This window comes from Capsella rubella, unplaced genomic scaffold, assembly GCF_000375325.1.
Source record: "Capsella rubella cultivar Monte Gargano unplaced genomic scaffold, Caprub1_0 scaffold_3, whole genome shotgun sequence".
Taxonomy (NCBI): Eukaryota; Viridiplantae; Streptophyta; class Magnoliopsida; order Brassicales; family Brassicaceae; genus Capsella; species Capsella rubella.
In genome coordinates this window covers 8096978-8123622 of record NW_006238921.1, presented here as the reverse complement: position 1 = coordinate 8123622, position 26645 = coordinate 8096978, and the positions used below count along the sequence as shown (strand labels likewise).

Sequence of the window (26645 nt, the reverse complement as noted above, 5' to 3'; positions counted from 1 at the left end):
AGATAACTATACAAAATAAAGTTTTGGGGTGAAAACAGAAAGTTTATAATAAATTGGGTCACATATGCAATAAATCGTCAATATAACAGAACTGAGGAAAGGGTTCGGAGGTGAAAGGAAAGCTTCGCCGCTTCTTCTTCGTCCTCTCTCTCTCGTTCTCACTTCTTCAACAGTTTCTTCAACCATCTTTGTGCTTTTGTATCCAAACGTAAGCTTTCACCTTATTATCAATGACGTAGCTTCGTATCGATCTCAAAGTTGAGAGATTTGTTATAAGCCTAAAATTGTTTTCTGTAAAATATTTGAAAACCCTAATTTGTGTTATGGTTTTGGTATATCTGCAGTTTTATCGGTGAAGAAGATGTTGACGGAAGAAGAAATCAAAAGACTTTACAGAATCCACAAGACGTTGATGCAGATGTTAAAGGACCGTGGTTATTTTATCGCGGATTCTGAAATTACGATTACGAAGCAGCAGTTTATCAGGAAATATGGAGATAATATGAAAAGGGAGGATCTTGTTACTCTCAAGGCTAAGAGAAATGATAACAGTGATCAGGTTTGTGTATTCTTCAATGTGTTTACACAGGTCATCAATTAGTGTTCTTTAGCTGAGACTTATCATTGTTTATCTAATTTGTTTTATCGGAGTTTCTATAAAGTTGTGGAATGTGTAAGATTGAGAGTGAGAATAGATGTATGTTAGGTGGGTGTCTTAGTTTTAGAGAAAGTTTCATTAGTAAGTAGACATTGGAATGTTACAGACAGAGCTAAGTTGCCAAGAGTGTGTAGATAAATGTGGTCTCTTTAATAAGTAAGAAGCGGTGGAGTTGGTATTTTAAAGCCATAGCATAGAGCAGGTCTGTGGGGTTTGATTCTTCGATGTGTTAGTATCTGATTCCCTGTGCTCTTCTTGCTGTAGCTCTATATTTTCTTCCCTGATGAGGCGAAAGTTGGAGTTAAGACGATGAAGATGTACACAAACCGGATGAAATCAGAGAATGTTTACCGAGCAATTTTGGTGGTGCAGCAGAACTTGACCCCTTTTGCTCGAACTTGCATTAGTGAGATCTCTTCTAAGTTTCATTTGGAAGTTTTCCAGGTAAAGAAATGAAAAGCAGTGAATTTTGTTCTCATGATAATGTATCCACTGTATGCACATCACCTTTCTGACTTATGATTGGGTGGTTGATGCAGGAGGCTGAAATGCTAGTGAATATTAAAGAGCATGTTCTTGTTCCTGAGCATCAAGTTCTCACTTCGGAAGAGAAGAAAACTTTACTGGAGAGATACACAGTGAAAGAGACACAGGTTAGTCTATCTAACATCCTTGTTCTTAGTGATGATAATGAGCTTGTTGTTTTGTGTGATTAAAGTTTAAAACTTTGTGGGTGTTGTTAGCTTCCAAGGATCCAAGTGACTGATCCAATCGCAAGATACTTTGGACTAAAACGTGGGCAGGTCGTGAAGATCATTCGTCCGAGTGAGACTGCTGGTCGTTATGTTACCTATCGTTACGTCGTATAAGCAACAACAAAAAGCTTTGTGTGGATCAGATTTCGAATTAAATGCTGATAGTTGTGAAACATAAGAGTAATGCTTTTGTACTAAATCAAATTGTTGACTGTGTTTTATTCTTGTTTGTCAGATATGAGAATTAAGGCTTAAACCAATTTTTGTATAGGCTTCTATCCAAAAACTTGCACCATCTCTCATCTAAGCAAGAAACCACTAGTAGTAATATATTTTACATTTTCCCTCTAATACACAAATTGCGAATTAGGTGATAATAACTCAAACGGTTCACTCAAATTGATACACTGTAAATTCAAATAAAGCCGTTGAACTTGAATTGAATCAAAGCTGGAGTTGCTTTTGATCATCAACGTTGTTTATTTTCTTTTTATGATGGCCGAATAAATTGAGCCACAATCTAAACAAGAATCATATATGGAAGTGGCGAAACAAAGGAACACTTTTCACTCGAATTGAGAAATACAAATAAATTAGAGAATATGAAATAATGATATAACTTATGTTTGTTTATGAGGCAAGAAGTAGCTACAGATTTATATATAGCTCGACTCCTTGTTAAACTACTCAACTCATACTGAGTTCTACTAAGTCAACTCCATTATTGCCGGATCGGGTCAAAACCAATCCAACACTTCTCAGTATGATCTTTTACCATCGTTTGATCCAAACCCACCAAAGCTGCTCCTTCCACTTGACTGAGAAGAACGGTCAGAACTAAATCCCCCAAAACCTCCTGAAGAACGGTCTGAACCGCCTGAACCAAAGCTTCCAAAACCAGATGAGCGGTCTGAACCACCAGAGTACCGGCTGCTTGATCCGCCTGAACGGCCACCTCCGCCACCATAACCACCGTAACTACCACCACCTGAACGGCCACTGCTGCCACCATAACCACCATAACTACCACCACCTGATCGTCCTCCTCCAAAGGAAGACCCACCAGACCGAGCACCTATTCCTTCAAACATGCTTGCACTACCTCTTTCCACAGCAATGCTAGGGAGCTGAATTCAAGACCAAATAGATACAGAACTGTTACCCAAGCATACAAACAAAAGATAGAAAGAGGGTAAGAAAAAATACTAACCTCATTGAATCTGCTTCCGACTTCCTTCTCAATCATTTTAACAGCCCTGGATTGCTCTTGACCGTGGATGAGAATTGCGCTTCCTTTCTTTCCAGCACGACCTGTTCGCCCCGTTCGGTGAACAAAGGTCTCTGTGTTATTAGGAAGCTCATAATGAATAACCTATTCACAAAGCATAGGATGGGTTAATAAAATGATAAACAAAACTAGTTAAGCGCAAGAAAAAGTGTTGTTCACTTACCAAATCGACGTTAGGTACATCAAGTCCACGGGCCGCAACATCAGTTGCAACAAGAATATTGAAGTTCCCATCCCTGAAACCAGCAAGTGTTCTTTCTCTCTGGGCTTGTGATATGTCACCGTGTAAAGCCTCACATTTAAAGCTTCTCGCCAATCCATATGCAAGGCGATCTGCATCCCGTTTTGTTTGGGTAAAGACAATGCATTTTCCTCCTTTGCCATGCTCCTGTAAATGATAAGATGTTATTATACGACAGGAAACAAAAAGAAGAATCAAAACAAGATAGAACAAATTAAGGAAACCATACCGTTACAAGAGGACCAATGATGGATGCTCTTCCATAAGAATCTGCAGCTATAGAATACATTGTAATCCCATCTGCAAGTTTCTGATCTGAATCTCCAACCTAAATAACATAAGAGTACGTGTCATTACAAAAACGTCACTTCATTAACTACTCTGCTACAGCCAAGATCAATTAGTGCAACATAGGGATTCTGAGCAATTTTCAGATACAAACACAAGCAGGTATATAGTTACTCACAAGATCGATTGTCAAAGGATTATTCAGGTACTTTTTGGTAAGAGATCTGATCCAACTAGGCATTGTTGCAGAAAACATCATGCTCTGACGTTTCTCTGGCAACTTTTGCAATATTATTTCGACATCTTCTGCAAATCCAACTTGAAGCATCTGATCAGCTTCGTCCAGAACCACAAACTGAACTTCTGATAGATTCAAAGCTCCTCTTTTCATCAGATCAATGATACGACCTGGAGTTCCAACCGCCACATCAATACCATAGTTCAGCTCCCTCATTTGCTGTCCGATAGGTGTACCTCCATAAAGACAAATAGTATCCAAGCTTGGAGCAGATTCCCTAAACTCTTTCTCAACCTGGCGAGCAAGCTCCCTTGTCGGTGCCAAAACCAAGCATTGAGGATTCTTTCCACGACTGTCACATCAAAAGACAACATAAGAACTAAAGAAAATGTAAAATCTCTAATCCTCAGATGAACAATAGATTTACAGTAAACACAAACCCATGTTTAGCGTTGAATTTGATGATTTTGTCAATAACGGGAATCCCAAAAGCAAGTGTCTTTCCTGTTCCAGTCCTTGCACGACCAATCATATCCCGACCTTGCATCGCTGGCTCCAACACAGCTTTCTATTCAATCAACACAAACATCAAAAACTCAGTTCAAAACAACGAACTTTTTTGATTGATCTCTATAACCAAATGGAACAGAGAGAAGAAGATATTTATACCTGAATAGGAAAGAGTTTCTCAATACCCCTAGCCTTTAAAGCTTTAACAATCTCCGGAGATATTCCAAGCTCAGATATCGCAAGCCCATCACCACCACTGCTACTACCAACACCTTCTGAATCACCACCATCGCTACTCTCATACGAAGCAGCGTACTCTTGAGCCGCGAACCCAGCAGGAGAAGCAATCGACGATCTAAACTCCGAGGGCACAGATTTAACATGAAAGTCTCTCACTTTAACACCAAACGGGTTCGAATTCGGAAGGAGAGGCTTGACATTAGTATCCCCATTTGCTAGATCGGAGACTGTGGCTGTGGCGGCGGCGGATGGAGCGAGGTGATGAAACAGAGCCGCGTTAACGGAGGTCACCGAAGTCGCGAGGGTATGTCTTGACGTACCGAGGAAAGATCGGCGGAGTACTGTGCTGATCATTTTCAGATATAGGTGAAGAGTGAGTAGTGATGGGTTCTTGTGAGAAGTGTGAAATGTGAAACCCCAAAGCTGAGAATTAGGGTTTTAGGAAGAGACGGCAAAAGGCAAAAGGGTTTAGAGAGATTTAAGAAAGAAGTATCAAAGGCGGGTATAAAGGGGCATTTTGTTATAATCCCCTACGGGTGAGTCTATGGTATGTTCGTGCACGTGCGAGCGTGTTTACTTTCGCTTGAGCCTAAAGGTGTTCGTTCTTGGATGCAAAGCAAAGTCCGAGTTAATGGTTTCTGTTTTTGTTTTTTTTTGTTTAATCTTCATTACGATTGAACTATAATTACTTTACGTAGCCGTTAATTCGTTTCGTGTTCTGTTCATTCGAAATCTATATTAGAAAAAATAGCAAAACCAAATGTTAGAGTTGATGACTCTCAATATTTCCTCCTGCCACTGTTTTGGTTCCAGTGATGGCAAATAAATCAAGCTCTGGTCAGAATAGATACATCAAACCTATACTACTACTATGTGTCTTCAGATCGTTAGTAATGAATGAGTGAGTACTGAAAGCATTATGTCACTGAAACTCAATTGATCTTTAAAAATCGTTCCCCAAAAAGAAAACACGTTTTTATACTAAGCAAGAAAAGAGCTACAGGATCTGATCTGAAGCAAAGCTGAGTTCTTGGGATCACTAAGGTTTCGAAATTATTGCAGAGTCGGGTCAAAACCTACCCGGTTTGCGTCTTGAAAACTTCTTCAAAATTATACCTTCTAGCAACATCTCATTAGTGAAGCCATCAATCAATGTTGCTCAACACTTTAGTCATGTCCAAACGGGTCTTGCAATGGAACTGGAGTTCATACTGCGCTCCAAGAATACGGTAACGTTTTAACCAGAACAGCTTCTTGCTCAGCTCGTGACTCTGAGCTTTGATGACAAGAAGCCTTTTCTTGAACCGCATTTCAAACTGTTCCCTAGACTTCTTATCGACGTGAGGCGACCGTAGCACAGTGTACAGCGTCCTTGTGTCCGGCATTGCAACCTTACGGGTGTGAGGAGGGAGAGACCAAGCGTGCTTTTCCGGGTTATCGAAAGACCGAATCGCTATGCAAATCTTGGTTCCTTTTATCTTTGATGTGCTTTCTTCTGCTGCCTCTTTCTATATTCAATCACAACAACAAATTCCCAATGATTTCAACAACATTAACACCAAAACTATAGGAAATTTCAATTTCTGTGAATCTGATGACAATTTCTATACACAAATTCAAAATTCTAGGACATTTAAGTGAATCTGGTGAAGCAACCATGACAATTCGATGAAAAAGTTTAGAGAATGGATTAGAACAGAAACAATACCTGGAGAGCGATCTCCTTCCTACTTAATGGTTTGACATTCACTGGAGAAATTTTAACCTTTGCGGTTTTGCTGATACCAACATTTTTCGAATCTCTGAAGCTACTCTCTCGCGCAGTGGCGTAACCATGTGACACGATTCCTGCGGGAACAAACATCGGCGGCTCAGATCTAATGTGGAAGTCCCTCGCTGTAATACCAAATGAGTTCGGAGACGATGCGACAGTGAATCGAGGAGTGATTGAGGCTGCGGTGGAGGCTGGAGTGAGATGGTGAGAAAGACATGAATCAAAGGAGGTCAACGCAGCGGAGAGTGTCTGCCCCGACGGCAGGGAAGATCGGCGAAGTACTCCGGTGATCATTTTCAGATTCAACGGTGAAATGAAGAGATTGAAGAAGCAATAACCAAAAAAAACCAAATTAGGGTTTTACTAAAAGAGAAACACACAGAATTGTGAGGATATGATCGTCTGTGATGAGTGTACGTATTCTTACGGTGAGCTTTATTTTTTTCTGACACATGCAAAAATAGGAGTAATCAAAGTGAATAAAATTACAAATAACTCTACTAGTTAACCAGAGATAATCAGAGTTACAAAAGAGAGAAAATAAAATTAAAGACTGAGAGAACATGCAAAAAAACTATATCCATGGATTTCTAGTGTTTCTGAGTAAATGTATAATCCTGGAATCTCCGATGGGTTGTTGTCTCAGGAAGGAAGATGCAAGTTTTGGGATTTGAGAGATTCTTCTTCCTTCCTTGGTTTTACTTTCTCTTCTCATTTGTTTTTGTCTCTGTTCCCCTAGTGCATGCTTCTAGTATTCGTGTTCTTGTTGAACGATTCAATCAAACGGAACATCCAACGATCTAGCATTCCTGTTTGTGACATGATTATGATATTAGGCATATATTTCGAAAGATGAGTGTTGAAACGAGACAACAACCGAGATGAGGCGAACCTGTCAAAGCAAAGGTACCGCCTAATACAGCGCAAAGCCGAGTGATTAGGTGGAGAAAACTACGGCGTTCTTCCTTGATGGTCACAGTGATAGGTGAAAGATCGTATAAAAAGTAGACAGCTGAAAATGGAAGGGACGTCAGCAAACAGAAACAGAGTAATAAGAATTAGGTTCATACTTCAAATGAACTTTGTTCAACTAACCTGGCCATGTTCGGTCGAAGTCAGTCATCGGCGTGTAATATTCAGTTACAGAGTACTGATTTGTTGACAGTACGTCTTTTGAAAGATATCTATATTCTGTGGGAACAATCTGCGCCATACCAGAAACAAATTAGTGATTTGAACTAACAACCAATGACTTGTGTAAAACGAAATGGATCATACCGGTGAATGATATTCAAAGCAACAAATAATGAGGTTTATAAGATAATACTATCAGCAGGTAGACATAAGAAAAAGAACAGTGAAGACTGTTAATAAACACCTTAATATAGTATTTGAATGTTCCACTGGTTTCATGCAGCATTCGGTTGGTGTCATCAAGTGGGTTGTGAATTCCCGGATATTTCGGACCAAAGGATAGATCATGAATCATATGGCTCACGTTTACGTTTTTGGACCCGCCAAATATCTGTTCAGAGGGTGCAGAGATTAGTTATTTACTAGCAAGGGATATCAAATTGTTAGTCAGTGAATGAGGTCCAATTACAAATGATAAGAGTAACTTTGCGTCTATGAATTTTTCTACGTAAAAAATCTGGCTTTACACGTTTTCTGTTATATATCACGGGATTCAAATGTCAATATGATCACATGGTACTATCAACCTACTTCAACGAATCTGATTCTAAACTATGTTCTTGGTTAGTGGTTTCAGACACTTTTGCACTTAAGTCCTAATCAGAGGATGGGTAATTAAGCGAGATAATGATACCAACCATCTGAGCGACATAGATGTTCAGCCCGTGAACTGAAATATGGAAGTTTCCAGCAACCCGTTGTACATCTAGGACACCATAAACCTGAGAAACAGCAAAAGATTAGTCTCTGTTTTCTTAAACACAGATAACACAATATCTCTAGTTTGTATATTGACAAGAGCAACGGTTAATACCCGACATCCTTCTCCATCTGCCAATGCTTGCTTCACTTTCTTAATCATAGTCTCAGCAGCTTGATCAAAGCCTAGAGAATTCAATGTTTCGATTTCGGTCTCATTCTTGTGTTCTTCTTTGCCATCTTCAGCAAGCACAGCAGATAAAGAATGTACATGATTAAGTTCTATTCTTATACCAAAAACAAATTAGCTACCATGACACCTATTACTGGGGCTCTCTTGACATCGACTTCCGATTTAATTTTCTTGTAAGCACAAATATTTTGTAATTCAGTTCTCCAGATTTATAACACTACATTTGAGAAAGGTGTACATCATACTATTCAGATTTACATATAACCTATTGTAAATACAATTTTAAAGTATATAGAACCAACATGCACATGACTATCAGTTCTTCCAAAAGTATCAAGACATGAACATTCAAAGGACAACTAAGGGAAAAGAGCTCAGCAAAGGCTCATAAAATTAAAATGTTACCATGCTTGTGAGATGAGTGACCATGTTCATGACCCTTTTCAACAAGATCGGATATATATTCTGTGCCAATAATATGTCCATGACTGTTGAGACGGAGCTGCAGATACTCGAAATTAGAGAGCAATTAACTCGAATATAAAAAAGTACAACTAGAGAAAAATGCCATAAGAAGTGAGAGATAAAGATAGTAAGTGAAATATCAAAACAGCTCCCTTCAAATATATTGTTTAACCTATATGTGAACAGTATGACCTGCTAAACTGTTTTAGGTGCAGTCCAACAACAGTTCGGTAGTGTGAATAAGGCGGAAGAGAAATCATGTGAAAGACTTGTAATTTGCATTTCATCTTACCTTCCAAATGTTTGTATCGAGATCCACTTCATGCTTCCCTGACATGTCTATAGCATCCACGCTCAATACTACAAAAAAAATAAGCTCAAATGACGAAGTCTACAACCACAAGTATCTGAGACGGTGTGGAGGGAAAAAAATATTATATAGACATGTCTTCTATGTAATCTGCGAATTTCACTTACCATCACAAGGCAAAGATGGAAATGTCATATTTACATGAATTGGAAGAGTTTCTCCACGCTTTAGATCCACTGACATCTAGAAAAAACAAACATGATACAAAATTCCATTTTGATTACAATAGTTATATCATGCAAAATAATATTAAAAAATTCCTACGAGTCATAGAGAATGACTAGGGTATCAATGAGGTTGAATAAACAGAGATACTGCAAAAATCAATATTTTGTAATGATATAGATCACTGCAAAAATTTCACTGGGGCCATTCGACGCAATATGCTTTACTTCTCTCAAAACATGTTACCTAGTGAAAAAATACATAGTTCACAACAATAACAAAATCAATAAGGAAGTGACAAAATATACATAGTTGATAGTTCATAACTAGAGTGGCATCAATGAATCTTAATGATGGCAGATGGACCAATAGCATTCATCCTCGAAATTTTGTAAGACAAATGAAACAGAAGATCATTCACTGCAATTTATACGACTATTCATAGCAATTTAAAGGCTTGATTCAGGGCAGTAAACATAAAAGCATCAGATTCAGCTCGAACTAACTAGATACATACCTGGTGTACTGTAAGTGTGTTAAGATAATAACTCAGCTCGTGCAAGAACAAAGTAGCCATTATAAGCAGTCCAACAATTGATACTACAACAACAATAAATTCAACGTTAAATAAGCATAAACACACATCAAGCATTCAAAAGAGTACTTCTCAAATAACGAGAAGATCGAATAGAATAAAATCCATTACCAACTGCACCCGATTGCGTCTTCTGGAGCAAATGATCCTCTGCTCTAGGAAACGCATCGATGCTCCTTAGAGCCTGCTTCACACCCATCCTAGCTGCTTCCCTCGATAATACTACTTCGTAAACAAATCGAATTCTGAGGAGGACCTACCAAACTACATACCAGCATTAGATATTGCCAAATTCATGCAATTCCACTCCACAATTTGGCAATTGATAGACCAATCAAACAATCAAATATTCTCTTCCTATTAGAACCCAATTCTCTTCTTAAATTGTGAAATTTCTCGATCTAGACAAAGCAGAGAGCTTCCATGGCGGTTCTATCTAAAGGGTCTAGCTAATCAACCAAGCAGATGCAAGTGAATTTCACCCAGAACATATTCATCTACAAAAATTTAGATTTTTCAAGTATGATCTTCACCGGCCCTAGATTGGGAAATTCCCATCTAATGCGTAACAATGGCGTACGAAGAGAAGAAACTATGATAATTCCAAACGCAAAAATCGAGTTTAAGAGATCGTACTCGAATCAAAGATGATGAAGATGCAGGGCACGCCAAGAGGAGAAGGAGAAGAAGAGAGATCTCCGGGTCCGGGGAGAGACAAACAAAAGGCTTCCTCTTCTTCTGCTCTACGGTGATTGATTTGAACGGCGTTCTCTTTTTCCGTCTTCTCTTAATTTATTAATTGCACCCTAAATTTATTAAAACTATTAATTTTGCCACAATATTTTTCTTATTTGCAATAAAGAGAACAATAATCTTCTTATTTACGTATAACCCCTTTATACTCTCTAAACTAGTATTTTTTTAGGAGAAGTATAAATTATTTTGTCGATTTTTTTATTTTATTTTATAGAGATTTTACTCAAGGGGATATAAAACTTGTTCTATGATGATCTCGACAGTAGAAGGATGACAAGCTACCTTCGAATTAGGCACGATCATGACAAATTAAATTTGATGTTTTAGATCGCATTTAAAACGTGTAACAAGAGAAATCATTTGGTGGTAAAATGAGATTTTTATTAATTTTCAAAAAATTAAAATAAGAGATTTGTATATAAGTTAAATAGTTAATTTAAGAGTTTTGCAGCAAAATTTATTCATTTTTTTTCCATCAAATAACATTATTTTTCTTCTTCGATCGATAGAAGATCCAAGAACAAACTTTCCACTTGATCAAAACTCACTTAGTGAAAATTATATCTTTTGGTTTCAGTGGCTCATCTTCTTTTCTTTTCTTTTCTTTTTTGTCTTTTTATATTGCTCACAAAGACAAGTACAAGAGTTGGCTTTTAGTACAAAGAACTCCAAACGATTTAAAGTAGATTGTGAATAATACACCATTCCTTGCCTAACTTTTCTAAATGTATCGACTTGTGTGTTTTGTTCTCTTGTTATGTTAAAGCAAATCTTTTAATAATACCACCACAGACACCTTAATCAGTTTCTCATGCTAACATTGATCTTGATATGTTATGCATAATTTACACATGGGGTTTATACTTTTGACGAAAAGGGTCACTACGATTGGTTGACAAAAAAAAACAACATGCAACGTGATTGGGCCGTCGTATCAACAACGCCTTTTGATTTTAGATAGCAATAGGGACCGATAAGCCCAAACTCAAACTTCTCAGTTCCCACCAGAAACTAAATTCCCAAAAGGGTCCTTTGTTAAACAAAGCAATCACGTTTTACACAAGATTTTCAGACAGACAACAAATATATAAGATTGGGTGCAAATATGCAATCGCTTTAATTGATTCAAGCAATTATACAATTCGTCTTAAGGTCGTGCCATAGTGTAGTGGGGCAAATGGTCCGTGTCGTGAATACTGAAAGCAGACTAAACATCAAAACCCTTATCACATCATTTCAATACCTATTTCGATCAAAAGTCATATTAATCACCAATGTGTCCACTTCCAAGTTCATCATAATCATGTACTCATGTCTTTATTTTATTTTTAATTTTTTTCTTTCTTATAGAAAATGAAGAAGGAGAACACGTGACTTGTGTGAGTCGTGAACAGTCTGCAAAACATGCTTCACGTGTCTTAATTCATCCACTAATATTATCAACTTTTTTCTTCTATACCTAACTTTAATCTTGCTTTCAACTAAAATGTATTCCATAATGTCTCAAAAATAAAATAGGAAATCCACTTACCACACTCTTTTATGGATCGAGTTTCTATTTTTGGAAAGTATATTACACCAAACGGCTTCAAAACCTCACATGGCATAGACAACTACATGTGGCCGATCTTTTCACAAACCCTCAAAGTCAGAATCTTAATATTTTTATGTATGATTATTCAAATAACATCGTTAATATCATAAACACAACACTTATCAATAAAAAGAAACAAAGCACACGTTATAATTTTATGCATGCATAAATATAGCTTATGTATTCATATATCCATTGTCAGTTTGTCACTCATATTGAAATCATAACACCATATTAAATATATATATATTGTAAACAAACCACACAAAATCAAGTAAGAATTAGATTCAATTCACATTATTCTTTAGATTCTTCGGACACAATTCACATTATTCTTTAGATTCTTCGGACACAATATATGCCGTATACTTATTACCGAAAAAATAAATAAACCTAACTATTTTCTTCTAAAATAATGTTTCCTTGTATTAAAAACATGAAGCACGTGACCAAATTTGCAGATATTTATTTTTTTCCATCAGAAAAAAAAAAGTTATAGCACGTTCTTATTTATACTTTACATGCAAAGTGTTTCTATGTTGATTACTTTGATACGAAGAAGTAAGAATCTTTTCTACGAAGAGAGGATCATGAAGGGTTGCAGCTTAGATCTCTGCCTATCTCCAATGACCACCTCTACGCTTCAATCTTGTCGCCAAGATTCTACGTGAGTGTTGAAATATTCAAATTAATTACTCTAGTTTCATATATTTGGTTTTGAAAATTGAAAATTTTTCTTTTATTGTTAATAGGGTTAGTGATCATTCGTCAGCCATGAAATCTAAGGACATCAATGCATTTTGTAATGGGAGATTAAGTGAATACGATCTTGTAGAGATTCAGGTACATTTCTACCTTCTTGATTTTAATTTATTCGTTTTTCATTTTCATTACCTTAATTATCGATTTGATTATGATATTGATGAGTGAAAATTATAATATATACACGAAGATAAGGGCAATAATAGAGATGGCAAGCAAGGAGCGTGAAGTAACAACGTTAGAGTTAGCTCCGGTGAGATTGGAATCGCCGTTAGGGTGTTCGGTGAAGAGATCCGTCAAGAGGTTCTTGGAGAAGAGAAAGAAGAGAAACAAATCTATTACACTTACACTTACACCTCACACCTCTACCCCTGCCTCATCCTCCTCTCCTCATAATTTCTAAACCTAATTATCAAACCAAAACAAACAAAAAATGCATTCTTCAAATATGGGTTGAGTAAAATCTAGCTCGTGTCACTTTTCTCGATACTCGACGAAGAACTTCGAGTTTTTTTTTTTATATAAGAAAAAATCATTTTGGATCGCTTGTATTAGTTTTCTCTTCCCCATTCATGTATGAAGGAAGTCTCACACTTGTCCTACTATGAATCATGAAGTTAGTTTAACTTTAACCTCAAAATCAATGCTATGTTTCTTTGACGTAGCCCATGGCCATATGTCTTTATATCCTGTTTTTACGATCTACTGGTATATATATATATATATATTTGTTACTCTTCCTTTACAAAATAAGAAAATGCAAGCATTGAGCTGCACAAGATAGTAGGCCTGGGCATAAAATCCGAATCCGAAAATCCGAACCGAACCGAACCGAAAAAATTGGATTAAAACCGAACCGATATTGGAAAAATAACCGATCGGTTGTTAGCTTTCATTATTTTTGGATATCGGATTAAACCCGATCCGAACCGATATCCAATAGATATCCATATATAACCGAACTTATAATATATACTTTAATATCTTTATGATATATACGTTTACCGCATATCGGATTAGAAGTTATTTTTAATTGATTTTAGGATGTTACTGAATTTTGCTACTTTTTCATTAGGAATTTATGGTTTAGTTTGGTTTATTTAAAGCTCTTATGCATCGACACAGTTTTATGCTTCACTTTTATATATTGGTATGGTATTATGTTAGTTGGTTCTTTGAACTTGTCATTTACCTCATTTCTATTTTTTATATATACTTGGATAGCATGGATTATTTGAGAATAATTGGATTTAAAAATATCCGAATAAAACCGAATCCAATAAATTTTGGTTAAAATGTAATTATCACAATTATATCCAAACTGAACCGAAATCCGAAATATCCAAACCAAAACCGAACCGAATTTTATAAATATCCGAATGGATATTAGAATCAATATCCAAAAAATCCGAAAACCGAAAAATCCGAACCGAACCCGATCCGATATCCGAACGCCCAGGCCTACAAGATAGTGTGAATTCAAGTAGTTCATTCACCATTACATAAATTTTGTAGTACTATCTAATTTATATACGGCTTTAATCAAAAATGAGAAAACCAATTCCAATATGATTCCAAATAATCATCACTGGTCAAACCAAAGATTCTATACTAAGTTGGACCTTAGCATTGTACTCTCAAGGCTCAAGCTCATCACAAAAAGTAGATAAGCCTAGAACATGAAAATCTTGAAATAACCAACGAGAGAGGTGAAATCCAAGAGCGTTCAAAAAGAGGGGTTTTCGTGTTCCTATTACTATTACACGACATAGTGTTAAGAGAAAATAACAGATCAGAGAACATACTTCTAAAATCCCTTTCCCAGCTGCTTTCCAGACCTAAACCTGTTAATCGAAGAGGATTAGCACCTATTGTGTTCTTTAGCTCCAGTCTCATCACTATTCTCCGGACAAAGGTTCATCATCATTCTATACAACAACACTAATATATCCTTACCAAACTACTAAACTTCCCTATTTCGTTCCCTAACTACTAGAGCACCAAAATATGGCTCCCTTCGGAAGATCTCTCTTCTTCCGATAACCTACTACTCCATTGTTTCACATTCTTTCTCATCATCATAAATACACAACCAAGCAGAATTTGCATTTGTCCACCATTAAAGAAATACGGAAAATTAAAGGGTTCAAAGTTATAAAAAAAAAGAAGAAGAAGAAGAAGAAGAAGAAGAGCAGAATCTAAAAGCACTTATCACCTGAAACCCTTGTGAAAAGTTTCCCTACACCATCAGGTTACTTACAAGTTTGTTTCCCGAGTCCACACCACACCCCCTTGACTGTTTGATCCACAGCCTAGCAAAACCAAGAACTGGAATCTTCCAAGCCCATGGTTTCTCTTTTCTTTATTAACCCCTCACAGACTCAGAGTTGATCTGACCACCCCTTGCATGAGACGCCGACTCACTAATTGCCGACGGTTTACGACCAAAGTTTAGTAAATAGTTCCTTTGGTCGTCATTGGTGTGACGCAGACTCGCGCGTAACAGCTCAGCGGGCATTTCCCTCTTTATCGCCAGCTCCAAAACATCCGCTGCACTACCTTGGTTCTGACCTCGGATTGTCTCATACTTGCTTCTGCAGTATTTGGTAAGGAGGTTGAAGAATTCATCAAATGAGGCTCTCCACAGACCATCATTAGAATTCCCATGCATGACTCGAGGAACCACCACTACTTCAGCAGCTCTCTCAAGAAGAGATATTAAGACAACTGAAGCACCATCCCCAGCAGAACTTCCAATAGGACGCAGAGGCGGCTGCTCTGAAGAACAAACTACAGCTGCAAGGCAAGCACTCAGTGCTCGGAGGTCCATGGCTTGAACACAAACCGTGACTGCTTTGGCAAGTTTAGCTATCGTCTCTGCTGCTAAAGTATCTGAAGGCAGGCCGCCAAACAGAAATCTCAAGTGGCGAAATATAGCCATACAAACAACTCGAGCAATCTCAGTACCTGGAACTAGAAGTTGCAAATACTTTGTAAGCATTTTCCGACCCTTGGGAAGAGTCGCTATACGTAGAAAGACAACATCATCCTTAGCAGTCATCCCAGATTTCTGACCGGATTTGCTGAACGGATCAGCAAGTTGAAGTGCTGTCGCTAATCCTTCTAGCAGGATCTGCCGCTTTCTCTTGATCTGGGCACCTCCATCCTGAGGTCTTGTGTTTTGGAGAGCCCTGTCAATATCAACTATGTCAATAAGAACTCCAAGAGCATCTTCAATCATAACCCTAGCTGCAACAAGAGGTTCCTGTTCCAAATGTTTTCCTGAGCCCTTATGATCCCCACTTCCATCGCTAAAACCAGGAGAAGAGTCAACTTCGAGCAAGGCATGTGGCCTACGGACAAAAGGAAGTGTAATCTTTCCAAGAGCATCTACATGAACCTGTGGATGCTGTTCAGAACTACTATTACGAGACTTAGGCTGGTGGTCCTTCAACTGAGAAGGATAGAAGTGAGAGACTGCTTTAGATCCGGGAGACTTCTTGGCAAGCCTAGCTTGGTGGTAATAGTCATTGACATAAGGATCATTGCTGTGTGAATTGGAATGCTGCATTTTGAGAATACTCTCTATTTCTTCTGAAGTCATGTGTTTTGATCTAAACTGCAGTCCACTTTCACTTTTCTGACTAGCTGCGTCTGATGCCTGTTGAGAGAGGCCTCTATTCTTTCGACTTCTATGAGATGACTTATGTTTGTGCTCCCTAACTTCACTAACTCCAAAAGGGACTTTACGGGATGGCGAAGGATAGGAACTATACAGTTGGGACTGTAGTGCCGCAAGTTGAGCATATGATTGTCTCTGCTGGAGGGCGAGCAAATGATGCGACATAAGAGCATTTCGAGGAGGCAATTGTTGATGCTGTTGTTGCACCAGACTATGTAGTAAACCAGAATGATCTCCGTGCAGAAGACCCGGATCAGTGACCCAATGAGGTTGCACCATGTTACCAAGTGTAGGACCGCACGAGGCATATCTAGCCAAATTACCACCATACTGGGGCCCTTGTGACAATCCTGAAAGATGAAAATTAGAATTTGACAGCGGTGAAGGTGCAGAATAGGTCAACTGAGAGCCACCAGGAAGGGAAGGAGCACGATGGAGATTTCCAGGTGAAGCCTGCGGAGATCTGCTACCAGGCGGCGGAAATGAGGTAAAATTTGATTCTGGTAAAATTATTGGTTCACTATTGTAGTGCTGCAGTTGTGGTTGCTGCTGAGGATAGGAGGATGTCCTGTACAAAGGTTTTTGATGAGCAAATGATTGTGGCTGTGAGGACCATCTCTTAGCTTCTTCATCTTGATCGTCCAACCAGCTTGTGAGCTCAGCATCATGTGTCCATTCGGTAGCAGAAGAACCTATCACACATAGAGTTCAGTCAGAAAAACCTAATCGTGGAAATAATAGCTCGAACGGGGAATTCGGTACTTCAGATGAAAAAAGTACTGAATTTGCAATTTAAAATGACCACAATACCAAGACAAAAACCACAGGATTTCTTCAATTAACACAACTTATCTCTACAATGCAACCCTTCACCTCAATAAAACGGACCAGCTCACAATATGTGGACTCAGAAAGGATTTAATAATAGCTATACTGACTTAAATACTACTGATTACTCAAGCTCAGTGGCCAGCTTCGTCAAAAAAAAAGACAGGAAGAAGAAAGGAAAACTGAAAAACAAGAAATATACCAGCCTAAATAACACAAATACCAATACCAATACAGTAAAACCAAGTTAAGATTTCAACTCACTCTCTCTTGAAAAGGATCCTGATCCTCTATCACCAATAACTCCAGGGTGTTTGGGTCCGGGAACAACTCTGTTTATCTACACAAAAGTGAATAGGTAGATTAAAAATCACTGACAAAAAGTAAAAACAAAAAACTGGGGGAAAAAATTGAAAGGTACATGCATTAGATGACAAAACAATTATACTCTTGGCTCTTATTTGGAGGAAGCAGTTACTTTTGTTAGCTTGTCAGGAGTAAAAAGAAGATAATGATCACATGCGACCATGACATGGTAATTGAGATATTAAGATTGTAATCATAGTGTTTGTAAATAATAATTATGCTAACCTTTGCAAAAGTTGTGGCAAGATCATCCATGTCAGATAGTGATCCTAAACCTGCACCCTGGAATCAACATGTATATTAGTAAGACATCTTCAACCATTTGTTCCTACATGCATTATCAAGATGTTAGCTTTCAAACAGAGAAAGCATGTTACCTCTCCTTTATCAAACAAGTGATACTCATCATCATCAGTAAGTCCAAGAACAGGAGCGATCACTCCATCATCGTCAAGACCCCCTCCTATCTCCATTTCGTCCAGATTTTGACCAAAAAACTCATATTGTGATGCATCAAAGAGTGTACTGTTTTTATCTGCAGATACAAAAACAGCTGCTTCAGAACCCAATACCACAAACACAAGAGTTAAGTTCAGCCCTCATGACCATTAAAATATGAACTTTTCCAATTACAGGGATAACAACAATATAGGAACAAGAACAACGTTCACATGATTAAAAATCTCTAAAGATAAGTTTTTTCGTATTCAAACTGGTTTATCATTTGTACATTGGAGCACAACAACAAAAAATAAGCAAACCCATAAATCCCAAACAACATATATAGCTCAGTGACCTAAATCATACAGCACACAATCACAATTTAGCATAAATATCCTTCCTTTAAGTGCTTACACGAACCAAGCAACAGACAAAACCGGATCCAAATTAAGCTAAGCAGCAAAATTCACAAAGAGAAGAAAGAAAACATCATCATTTGGGAGAAGAGAACTGACCTAAGGAGGAAGCACGAACAAAGTTGTACAAATCCCTGGAATCGGATCTCTCCATGATCAACAACCAAACAAAAAAGGTTTCGACAAAAAGCTTTAGGAATTGACAGAAGCAAGAGAACAAGAGGACATAAGAGAACCCTCTCTCTTCCGCTGCTCCCTTTTCCCCCTTAGGGTTTCAGATGGGTGCTTTGTAAAGGAAGATGAGAGATTTAAAAGCACAACAACAAAATTGAGAAACTTGAGGCGGTAAGTAAAAAGACTCAGCAGAGAGATTTGCTTCTAGGGTTTTCCAATTTGAAGAAGGGATAATAAAAAAAACAAAAACAAACTTGAAAGAGAAATCTAAATCTCTTCTCTCCGCGATAAAAAAGAGAGAGAGAGAGAGAGGAATGAAGAAGGGAAGGAAGAAGAAGAAAGCAATGGCCTTTATTTTTCGTGTTCTGTTTCCCTTCGCCGTGTGTAACATCGACACATGACCTGACCTTGCCCCAAACCCATAAAAAATACCAAAACTTTTATTTTTTTCCACCTTTTTTTTTCCAATTTTGTTACTTTATAAAATATAGTAGTCTTAAATGGTTACATAATCCAACATCTATTAATTACTTATAAGAAAATTAAAATATCTCAAGATTTTTAAATTTGATTTCCCAATACATTGGTGAATAATTAATTTTTTAGAAAATTGTTTAACTTTACTACATCCACTGCCTAAATGATGCTTTGTAGGAGTCAAAAAGAAAAATAAAAAGTGAAGCTTTGTTGTGTCCGATCCAACTGATTCTTTTATTCTTGAGGTTTAAGACCCATCATTACTTTACTTGTTCCAAACTCAACCATATAAAATTTAAAAATCCAAAAGACTAAATATATATTATCAATATTATTATATAACTCAACGACACGTTTACTTTGGTCCATGTGATTGTATTTCATCCCGGTCGGTTCAAATTGATCTCATTATGGTCCATTTTTTAAAAAAATTATGAATCTTTATTCCCAATTCGACCATCTTTATCAATGATGCAAATGTTTGATGTTAGTTGTATTTTCGTTATGAATAAAGTCAATAGTAATGATTATTATTATTATTAAAAGAAATATAAATCTATATATGTTTATTCATTGTTTTACAACCAAGGTGTTGAAAGAGAACCAATGATAAGCAATCAAGCATACAACAAAGTAAGGTTATAGCAAACTTCACACACGAATCTGAGGGAAGGTTGTTTTACATTATACATATGGAGATGAACTTATATTCCAATCCTAGAAGAGCCAATGCTTCCTTCTGGGTTTTCTTGTTGGTACATCTGGAAGAGCAAGAACTACTCAGATTGAGATTCAGAAGCCATGGAGATAATTAGTGAATGATGATGATATTAATGACTTAATAAGCAGTGTTGAATGCAGAAAACTGAGTTTTACCTCCATTGGCGTATAGCGAATTGTAATGCACTTCGCTCCAGAAGCTAAGCCAAGCCTCTGCAGAACAAGGAAAAGATTCAAACAAGAAGGTTGAGACCGAGTATAGAGTTGGCTTAGAGCGTAAAAGGAAGAAAGTGAGGCTTTGTACCTCTGAGAGGGTTCTTGTTATGAGGAAGTATCTCAATGTAGGATTGATCTCGAAAGGATGTGACTAAGCATATCTTGGCTTCGAACTACAGTAATGCTGGGTCAGCAGCCAGTGATTCAAGTAAAAAAACGAATGAAATGTGAGCTTATAAAAGGTTAAATTTTGCAATAATTCCTCAAGATACAGTTGCTTGCTCAATAGGAGATCTGATCTTTAAGGTGTGTTTATTTAACTATTGTAGTCTAATAGTAAACTCAAAAAAAAAAGATGGTATTTCTTTTACAACTTACTCGATCTGCAGCAGCTTGAAGAGTGACATGATCTCCCCATTCACCCAACCTAGTAACATCCAAAATTTATCAGCAAAAAGAATGAATCACAGAATAATATATCACTCACTGACACAAAACAAAGATGTCTCACTTTTTCATCTTCCTGGTGTAATGTCTGTACTTCATTGGCACATATTCTTCATATAATTTCCGTTGTTGTTTTAACTGAAAAATGCACATGCTAAGTCAGAATAATGGCGGTAAACTACCAAGTAGTATGTGGCCAAGTTTTCGAGAAACCAAGTTCAGAAGAGTTAGCAACTAAGGAAATTGGTGAATCTGAATATTTTCAGGAAATGCATATTGCTAAAGCCAAGGAATACGTTCTAAAAGCTGAAAAACCAAGTGACCAGAGACAAGATTTACAGCTTGAGTGATTTTTCTGGGGGATTCTCAGAAAGCAAAAGTTTACGAATAAAGCCAGTAGATACAACTCAACACATTCAAACTTGAAGGCAATGACTAACGAGTTCGACATTCTTCTCAGGAAAAATCTATAAGTTTGTGAACAAGCAACAGAGTTTCTCTATGGTTCTCAGACAATACCTGCTTTACAACATGCTTCCTTACATGCTTATGATAATCTGCATTGCGAAAAAGCTGGTCTGCTAAAGCGCGAAACTGGCAAACAAGTATCACATATGACAAATCAAATCAATACAAAATCTTTTAAAGAGTGCACAGAAGGTCTAAATAGATATTCCAACCGACGTACCTGACAATTTCCATCTCCCTCCATTTGTAATTCAGCTAACCCATATGTAGCCAACCTGGACAAAAAAAAAGAGACCATCTTATATGATTTAGACTGAAAGTTCAATACCAGTGGTTTAGAGATATTTCGATTCACAGCAACTAGATTTTCCATCTAAGGCGTTTGGCATATGAACAATCTAATTCAGCATCAAATGAACAATACAGTCAAGGAAGACATAAAGGAATCGTCGAATTAAAGATAAGAACCTCCCAGAGAGCAGCTCATGGTCTAATGTTGCATCATTTATATCAGGTATTTCCCTGTTAACCCGAGGAGTGTGCTGCCAACACGAAATTCCACAAGATACTCAAATACTTTGTCACTAATAGGCTCTAATATAAACAATGAAAGCAAGCATTCAAGCTGATATATACGAAGATTACGCAAAAGAAGCTTATCATACTGGGATAGAATCCAAATGAGATAGTCTTTTCCCAAGCTTGCCTTCTCTCCTTAGGCTCTCATCTTCAGCTAGTATACGTGCAATGGTTTGATCATCATCTGTATCCGCCACACTGCTACTAAAACTCGAGTTAGAGCTCGCACTTGTACTACCGCTTGCTCTTGCATTTGCACTTGTACTCGCAAATGGATTCACATTATTTACATCCATAGTATTTGGATCCTATACTAAATACAACCTACGAAGAAATAAAAATAGTATCTCTGATCAGTTTAAATGGCACAAGCTGTCAAATAACCATTAACCAACCAAATCCAAAAGGTACAACTGTTGATATCACCTAAAATGTTGAATCCGTAACGAAAGATGGAAGCTTTGGATTCAATTACACAAAATCACAGAAACCCAGATCAAAGATCACACTCATTTCATTCAAATCAAAACCCAAATTGAAAACGAAAGCCAAAAACAATCTCAATTCCAACCAACGATCTTGAAACCATTAAACCTGTGCAAAACCAAATTTTCAGAAAATTACCAACGAAATCGGGATGCTTGATTTGGCAAACTCAATTTATCCCAAATCGATCAGCCAAAGCAAGAGAGGAGAGGAGAGGAGAGAAATCGTGGAAGATAAGAAACAGACACCTAAGTGAAACTTGAGCGACGAAAGAAGCTAAACAAAAAAAAGTTCCTTTTTCCGATTAGAACAAAAAAAAGAAAAGAAAAGAAAAGGTAAAAATGGATTCTTTCGTCGGTCTCTCTCTGAGATGTTTTCTTCTTCCTGAGATTTCCTCAAGACTTCATTTTTCTTCTTCTTCTTTGGCGGTCAAACAAAACGTCATCAATTTTTGCGTGTCGTTTTTTAATTATTTTCAGTTAATCCTTTATTTTTATTTTGTGTGAGAACTAATAAATATTATTAGTGTAATTTTCTGCAAAAATAAACGACTCAAAAAGTTTATAAAAATAATAATAGTAGAATTGTTGTTTTAATCTAAATGCTACTTATAAATCGTAGAATTGTTTTATTTTGTATTTTAATACATTGTTTTATTTTATTTTATTTTGTGCGAGAACTTATAAATAATGTACTACAATCCTATCAAATCTATTAATTAATGATTCGTAAAAGCCGTGTGAGGAAAACTTTGCCCAAGACCACAATTTTTCTTTTAATTTTGTCAACTACTTTTAATTCAACTTTAAAGATGATTGACATGCGTGCATCATATAAAGACCATATCAACTTAATTAACTAATCTTATATGTGATGGCTGGATAATACTAATGGCTCTCCAATTAAAAGGTCACTAGGGTCAAATGTATTAGTTAATGTTAGGCTTCATATAAGTATTAAGATTTAAAACGTTTAAAGTATCGTTGAATCAAAACCATCATTGAATCAAGTTGTTTGAATTGAACATACTTTACATTTTCACGAGCTTCAGCTTTTTTTGAAGTGAAAACATTCATATAACATTACGTGACTCCTCGCTCACGTCTATTTGATCTCATCTTTAAAAAGAATGAAGTTCCTTTCCGAAGACAAACGAGCTTCATTCCCCATTGCTTTGTCTTTCAACTTCTTCAATCTCTCACCCATGTCTTGATCCTCCATTACTTTCCTTAGCCCATCTTCAACCTCTTTCTCACCAAACCCGCTCATCCTCATCCCAATCTTCCACACGTCCACGATGTATTTACAGTTTACAAACTGGTCTCCGGCCACCGGATAACATAGTAGCCTCCGAGAACTTGCCACCGCCTACAACCAATGAATCATAATTAGAGTAACATACAGTATTTAGTGTGTGTATATATATATAGTAGCTAGGTACCAAAATCATATAATACATGTTACATTTTACTAGTGATATATATGTCAATTTATATCAATTAGTACCTCCATGGTCGAGTTCCAGCCACAATGAGTCACGTAACACCCCACAGAGTCGTTTCTAAGAACTTCAAGCTGCGGAGCCCAAGAGACGATCCTTCCTTGGTTCTTGGCAATGGTGACTCTATGCACAAACCCTGGTGGAAGACCTTCTTGCCACACTCGGTTTAGCGCCCAAAGGAATGGTCTACCTGACGCTTCCAGTGCCAATGCCAACATTCTAATATTTGATTCTCCTATCGGAGAAACCCAACTCCCAAATGAGATATAAATGACTGAGTTCGGGTTTTGTTCTTGAAGCCAACCAATACAAGATATGTCCGCTTCCCATAAACTAGTCTTCGTTATAGCTATATTACTTGTTTCTGCTTGGTAATAATGCAAAGGACCGACTTGTAAAATTTGAGGAGTTTGACAATTGTTTTCTTTGTGGAAATCTTTAAACAACTTGTAAGGTGTTTTTTGATAGTTGAAACCATCATATTCGTCTTTGAATGAGTTTACCAAGATCCAGCGAAGACCTTTTGTTCTTTCTAGTGTTCTTTGCCAGAATTTGAATCGTCTTTTTTGAGCTTTGGGAGTTCCGATGAGCCATGGTAGATCTTCTGCAGATAGAAGTACTGGTTGCTCCGGCAGGACTAGTGGCTTCTCTGGTTGACGAGGACAACCTATACACCAATGTTACAATTGTAATATTGCAACAATTTAATTAGTAACCACAAATCTGAAAAAAGAAATGTCAAATTGGTGGTGATGACGACTGTTCTTTATCGTTCTAGTAAGACTCATGGTTCTCACTTCCCACCACTCAAATGACGAACATGTTCCATTTATCCCATTCTGTAACAGGCTAATATGTTTCGTGTGCCCAAAAACTTGATCGATATATCCAAAATACCAAATACATATTATATTAGATATGATAATTGAGTTCATTCACCACGAAAATGCCACGAGATAAACATTGTTTGGTCCATTCAGTTGGAATTATTAGCATATATAAATCATTAGAGATATTGTTTGCTAACTTTGCTTACATCAACTTTACATACTTTCTTTAATAAAAGAAAAACTACTATACGTACATACTAAATTATATACGGACACGCGTAGATGGGTTTCTAGCTAGTGGGTACAGAATTGTTAATATATATACTGCATTACATGCATGAGATAAACTGTGATGTGTGACTATAGATTACTTACCGTGATCATATTATAACGACAATGTATAACTTAAGATAATGCAAATTACCTTTTCGGGAAACTATGCCTGTCCGTACTAGCTCCGGTATGGTTTGGATCAAACGGTAAGCAGCAAACATCACCGGCCAGAATCCGGCGACGGGAACTCCACACTGATCAGCCACTCTTATAGCCCACGAAGCCAACAGATCAACCACAACACAAGCCACACCTAAATCTTTATCTAGTAGGAGCCGTTCGAGCTGAGAAGGCATGAGGTTCTCCATCGAGTTCTCTATCGAAAAGAAGTCCGAAGGAGGTGCGTCCGGACGATCTTGACCGTCATATAAGGGCAAGAACGTGATCCCAAGATCCTCGTTAGTAGTTGAGATCCGACGGTGGATAGACTCGGGAGTCATAACGACAGGGGAGAATCCACGGCTGAGGAAGGCTGATGCGAGGTGGAGCATCGGAGTGACGTGGCCTTGCGCCGGGTAAGGGATGAATATTATCTTACGCTTTTTTGTTACTTTCATATCTTTTTTTTTCTCCTCTTCCTTTATTTTTTTAGTTTTCGTTTGATAGTTTGCTTATGTTATATACGAATTCGGGTTATTATAACAAGGGAGACGAATTGATAGGAAGATTATTATTATTATTATTATTAATCTATTCTGCATATCATGCATGTGCTATATTGATCGACTTATCTGCCACTCCGTAGATTCTTGTAAATATATATGACTACCCATATAGTTTTAGACTATATAATATATGCATGTAAATATTATAAAAAGGTGACTCAAAGGACAATAATATCGTAAAGAAACTGCTTTCTCATTTCTCTAATACAGTTGTTGAGCCGTTACTTGTGCAGTGATCATTCTAGCTTATTTAATAAAGAAGAATGATATCGTACGTGATCGAAAATTTGATAGTATGGACTATGGACCACATGTATCTATGCACACACACACGTAGATAATGTGAACTGGTAATTTGCTGTAACAGGATACGGTGGCTGCTTAAAAATTGAAAAATGCAATTGTAGCAAATGTTAATCATGCACTTAAATACAATATAAAACAGAACATTAAGTAACGTCAATTATAGTCAATAGTCGCATGAAGTCAATGACTCGATCGTGGTTGATCAATAATCCTCGAAAAGTTAGACAAGTACGTACTGAAGGACATGTTGGTACCAGCGATCCCAAAAAAAGATTCCAAACAAAATGTCGGATCTTGCTAATTAGTTTAGCTAGTTAGTATTCACATTTATACTAAAACATAAAATTTCGTGCAAACCCTAGATATTAAAAAAAAAAAAAAATTGAATGTAAATTTTTATTCAACTTTGAATAATTTTACAATAAATTAAACGCATATCTTTTCTTAATCTCAAATAGAAGTGATTTCAGAAGTTAAACATAAAAAAAAAAAGTTTTCTGGTGTTGAATGAATTGTGAACCACACCATTAATAGACCGTCCGTGTAATTCTTGTCGCCCATATCATGGATTGAGGCATTAAGCTAAGGTTTGCAGCTGATTAACCTAGAGCAAAATTATATAAAAACATTTTAAAAAAAAATCAAAAGGAATATGTTTTGAGGCGAATACATTTGTTGCATCTAGTTAGGCCGGTTTACTTTCTATTAATTAGTCTTGTTAATAATGAATTACAAACTCTAGCTTAAACAGTTTTATATGGATACTTTAAAACAAGTTACAACAAGAAGATGAGGAAATCTTGAAAATATTTTAAGGCTAGTGCACCTTACCATATATATGGTAATGGGTTTCGCTTCCCGCACGTTGGAAATTAAGCTAATCCTCGTCGGTGATCTAATTAATGAGTTTGCCTTACCACCGACC

General features: G+C 37.0%; 8 protein-coding genes across 11 annotated transcripts; 2 read left to right on the top strand and 6 right to left on the bottom strand.

Annotated features, from left to right (window-relative positions):
* The first annotated feature begins 97 nt into the window (after window positions 1-97).
* LOC17893412 (DNA-directed RNA polymerases II and IV subunit 5A) lies at window positions 98-1683 on the top strand. Of its 2 annotated transcripts, none has more exons than XM_006298510.2 (5): window positions 98-208; window positions 345-559; window positions 923-1102; window positions 1198-1311; window positions 1402-1683. In XM_006298510.2, exons 2-5 carry the CDS (start codon window positions 362-364, stop codon window positions 1525-1527), a joined length of 618 nt encoding a protein of 205 aa, XP_006298572.1. In that variant the 5' UTR covers window positions 98-208; window positions 345-361; the 3' UTR covers window positions 1528-1683. The 2 variants fall into 2 exon arrangements, with proteins under 2 accessions (XP_006298572.1, XP_023642690.1); XM_023786922.1 differs by having other exon boundaries at window positions 161-257.
* A 274-nt stretch (window positions 1684-1957) lies between these two features.
* LOC17891722 (DEAD-box ATP-dependent RNA helicase 9, mitochondrial) lies at window positions 1958-4685 on the bottom strand. Its single transcript, XM_006297184.2, has 7 exons — window positions 4138-4685; window positions 3909-4036; window positions 3409-3820; window positions 3172-3270; window positions 2865-3089; window positions 2624-2785; window positions 1958-2540 (listed from the first exon to the last, which is right to left on the bottom strand). The coding sequence occupies exons 1-7, from the start codon at window positions 4570-4572 to the stop codon at window positions 2172-2174; spliced, it is 1830 nt and encodes a 609-aa protein (XP_006297246.1). The 5' UTR covers window positions 4573-4685; the 3' UTR covers window positions 1958-2171.
* Window positions 4686-5124: 439 nt separating this feature from the next.
* On the bottom strand, window positions 5125-6346 carry LOC17891862 (40S ribosomal protein S10, mitochondrial). The gene is made up of 2 exons (XM_006298376.2): window positions 5927-6346; window positions 5125-5726 (listed from the first exon to the last, which is right to left on the bottom strand). Exons 1-2 carry the CDS (start codon window positions 6284-6286, stop codon window positions 5364-5366), a joined length of 723 nt encoding a protein of 240 aa, XP_006298438.1. The 5' UTR covers window positions 6287-6346; the 3' UTR covers window positions 5125-5363.
* A 107-nt stretch (window positions 6347-6453) lies between these two features.
* Window positions 6454-10406, bottom strand: LOC17892211 (endoplasmic reticulum-Golgi intermediate compartment protein 3). 2 transcript variants are annotated; one of them, XM_006297949.2, is made up of 12 exons: window positions 10310-10406; window positions 9785-9937; window positions 9596-9678; window positions 9021-9096; window positions 8836-8903; window positions 8484-8580; window positions 8001-8125; window positions 7825-7908; window positions 7371-7517; window positions 7088-7196; window positions 6885-7004; window positions 6454-6801 (listed from the first exon to the last, which is right to left on the bottom strand). In XM_006297949.2, the coding sequence occupies exons 2-12, from the start codon at window positions 9870-9872 to the stop codon at window positions 6728-6730; spliced, it is 1071 nt and encodes a 356-aa protein (XP_006298011.1). In that variant the 5' UTR covers window positions 9873-9937; window positions 10310-10406; the 3' UTR covers window positions 6454-6727. The 2 variants fall into 2 exon arrangements, with proteins under 2 accessions (XP_006298011.1, XP_023641997.1); XM_023786229.1 differs by having other exon boundaries at window positions 9785-9929; window positions 10310-10393.
* A 2177-nt stretch (window positions 10407-12583) lies between these two features.
* LOC17891347 (protein JAZ13) lies at window positions 12584-13371 on the top strand. Its single transcript, XM_006299941.2, has 3 exons — window positions 12584-12690; window positions 12776-12866; window positions 12976-13371. Exons 1-3 carry the CDS (start codon window positions 12614-12616, stop codon window positions 13186-13188), a joined length of 381 nt encoding a protein of 126 aa, XP_006300003.1. The 5' UTR covers window positions 12584-12613; the 3' UTR covers window positions 13189-13371.
* A 1448-nt stretch (window positions 13372-14819) lies between these two features.
* On the bottom strand, window positions 14820-19045 carry LOC17891706 (protein PAT1 homolog 1). The gene is made up of 5 exons (XM_006296961.2): window positions 18618-19045; window positions 18039-18196; window positions 17887-17943; window positions 17560-17635; window positions 14820-17159 (listed from the first exon to the last, which is right to left on the bottom strand). The coding sequence occupies exons 1-5, from the start codon at window positions 18670-18672 to the stop codon at window positions 15151-15153; spliced, it is 2355 nt and encodes a 784-aa protein (XP_006297023.1). The 5' UTR covers window positions 18673-19045; the 3' UTR covers window positions 14820-15150.
* Window positions 19046-19679: 634 nt separating this feature from the next.
* Window positions 19680-22491, bottom strand: LOC17891819 (OTU domain-containing protein DDB_G0284757). Of its 2 annotated transcripts, none has more exons than XM_006298359.2 (10): window positions 22224-22491; window positions 21686-21923; window positions 21489-21562; window positions 21241-21295; window positions 21072-21146; window positions 20617-20690; window positions 20484-20532; window positions 20194-20278; window positions 20046-20102; window positions 19680-19945 (listed from the first exon to the last, which is right to left on the bottom strand). In XM_006298359.2, the coding sequence occupies exons 2-10, from the start codon at window positions 21893-21895 to the stop codon at window positions 19887-19889; spliced, it is 738 nt and encodes a 245-aa protein (XP_006298421.1). In that variant the 5' UTR covers window positions 21896-21923; window positions 22224-22491; the 3' UTR covers window positions 19680-19886. The 2 variants fall into 2 exon arrangements, with proteins under 2 accessions (XP_006298421.1, XP_023641873.1); XM_023786105.1 differs by having other exon boundaries at window positions 19680-19930.
* A 692-nt stretch (window positions 22492-23183) lies between these two features.
* Window positions 23184-25561, bottom strand: LOC17890855 (UDP-glycosyltransferase 82A1). Its single transcript, XM_006299066.2, has 3 exons — window positions 24841-25561; window positions 23592-24253; window positions 23184-23453 (listed from the first exon to the last, which is right to left on the bottom strand). Exons 1-3 carry the CDS (start codon window positions 25304-25306, stop codon window positions 23190-23192), a joined length of 1392 nt encoding a protein of 463 aa, XP_006299128.1. The 5' UTR covers window positions 25307-25561; the 3' UTR covers window positions 23184-23189.
* Window positions 25562-26645: the final 1084 nt, after the last annotated feature.